At 43.5% G+C, this 1,426-nt stretch overlaps 1 protein-coding gene across 1 annotated transcript in view; it reads right to left on the bottom strand.

The window, feature by feature from the left end:
• Window positions 1-245: 245 nt before the first annotated feature.
• Window positions 246-1,426, bottom strand: part of MUC13 (mucin 13, cell surface associated) — a 31,311-nt gene continuing 30,130 nt past the window's right edge. The window contains exon 10 of the mRNA XM_021706354.1: window positions 246-450. Coding sequence (XP_021562029.1) covers window positions 246-450 — 205 coding nt within the window. The remainder of the gene's footprint in view (window positions 451-1,426) is intronic.

Raw genomic sequence — 1,426 nt, 5'->3', positions numbered from 1 at the left:
CTACTTGAGAGACTGAGACAGGAGAACGGGCTGAGCCCAGGAAGTCGAGGCTGTGGGGCCTTGATCATGCCACTGCACACCAGCCTGGGTGACAGAGTGAGACTCCAACTCAAAAGACAGAGAGAGAGAGAGAGAGAGAGAGAGAAAGACTGTGGGGCAGCCATGGAGTGAGGCTACAATGGTAAGTCCGTCCCTGCTCTGGAGCATTTCACTGTGAAAAGCCCAGCCAAAGTCCACTGACTCACCTAATAGTCAGGGCGGGGCATACCCCCTCTGTGGTTCAAGTAGGGATTCTGTGGCTGGATGTTTTGGGGCTCCGCTACCCTGATTTTCGGGAAGATGCTCCCCTCTGCTCCAGGATTGCTGAAGCCAGTCTGCTGCAGTCTCAAGTTGTTAAAGTCTTCTTCAATCAAGTTCTGTTCTTCAATATCCTTATTTTTGTTCTTTGATCTGTAATCAGTAACAGGAATTAGGATCTGACAATGGCGGAAAGTTCCTTGAAGTAAATGTTAATGTTCTTTTTAAAAATGTTTTTAAGCCAGGTGCAGTGACTCACACCTGTTAATCCCAGCACGTTGGGAGGCTGAGGCGGGAGGATTGCTTGAGGCCAGGAGTTTGAGACCAACCTGGGCAACAAAGTGAGGCCTCGTCTCTACAAAAAATGGAAAAATTAGCCGGGCATGGTGGTATGCACCTGTAGTCTTAACTACTTAGTATGATGAGGGAGGAGAATTGCTTGAGCCCAGGATTTTGAGGCTGTGGTGAACTGTGATCAAGCCACTGCATCTCCGCCTGGGTGAAAGTGAAACCCTGTCTAAAAAAAAAAAGGTTTTTAACTTTTTAAAATAATTTCAAACTTATATGTAAGTTATAAAAATCATATATAACCCAAAGTCTCCACACAACCGTCACCCACATTCCCCAAGTATTAATATTTCTGAACCAGCTAAGAATAAGGTGCAGACCTGATGCTCCATTATTCATAATACTTTATTATCTTATTCAGTGTATTAATTTATTCAGTGTGGTTTTCCTAAGTTTAAGGACCATCTCCTCATGAGCTCTGTCCTCGTAACCGCAAAACCAGAATGTTAATGCTCATCCCACATGACTAATTCCATGAACCTCATTCGAATTTTGCTTATAATGTTATTATTTTTAAGTGATATTTTGAATTAGTTAGGGAAATGATAATAGAAGTTGAAGAGAGGAGACGATTTGTGATACAATTTTTCATTCAAGCAAAGTCGACATCTACAGAATCGCCTCTGTGAGTAAAATGAGTTCAAGGTTTCAAGGTCTTGAAAGGAGAGATGAAGGTTTCCTGGAATCAGCTGTGCCTGCTTAAGGATCACAAGTGTAAGTATTCAAAGCCCGGTGAAAGTACTTGCAGGTGTGGGAGGCAACTGCCCCCACCATCCTCCAT

The sequence above is a fragment of the Carlito syrichta genome, unplaced genomic scaffold (assembly GCF_000164805.1).
Source record: "Carlito syrichta isolate Samal-C Ts95f unplaced genomic scaffold, Tarsius_syrichta-2.0.1 Scaffold315477, whole genome shotgun sequence".
Lineage (NCBI taxonomy): Eukaryota > Metazoa > Chordata > Mammalia > Primates > Tarsiidae > Carlito > Carlito syrichta.
This window is presented reverse-complemented; position numbering and strand designations above follow the sequence as displayed.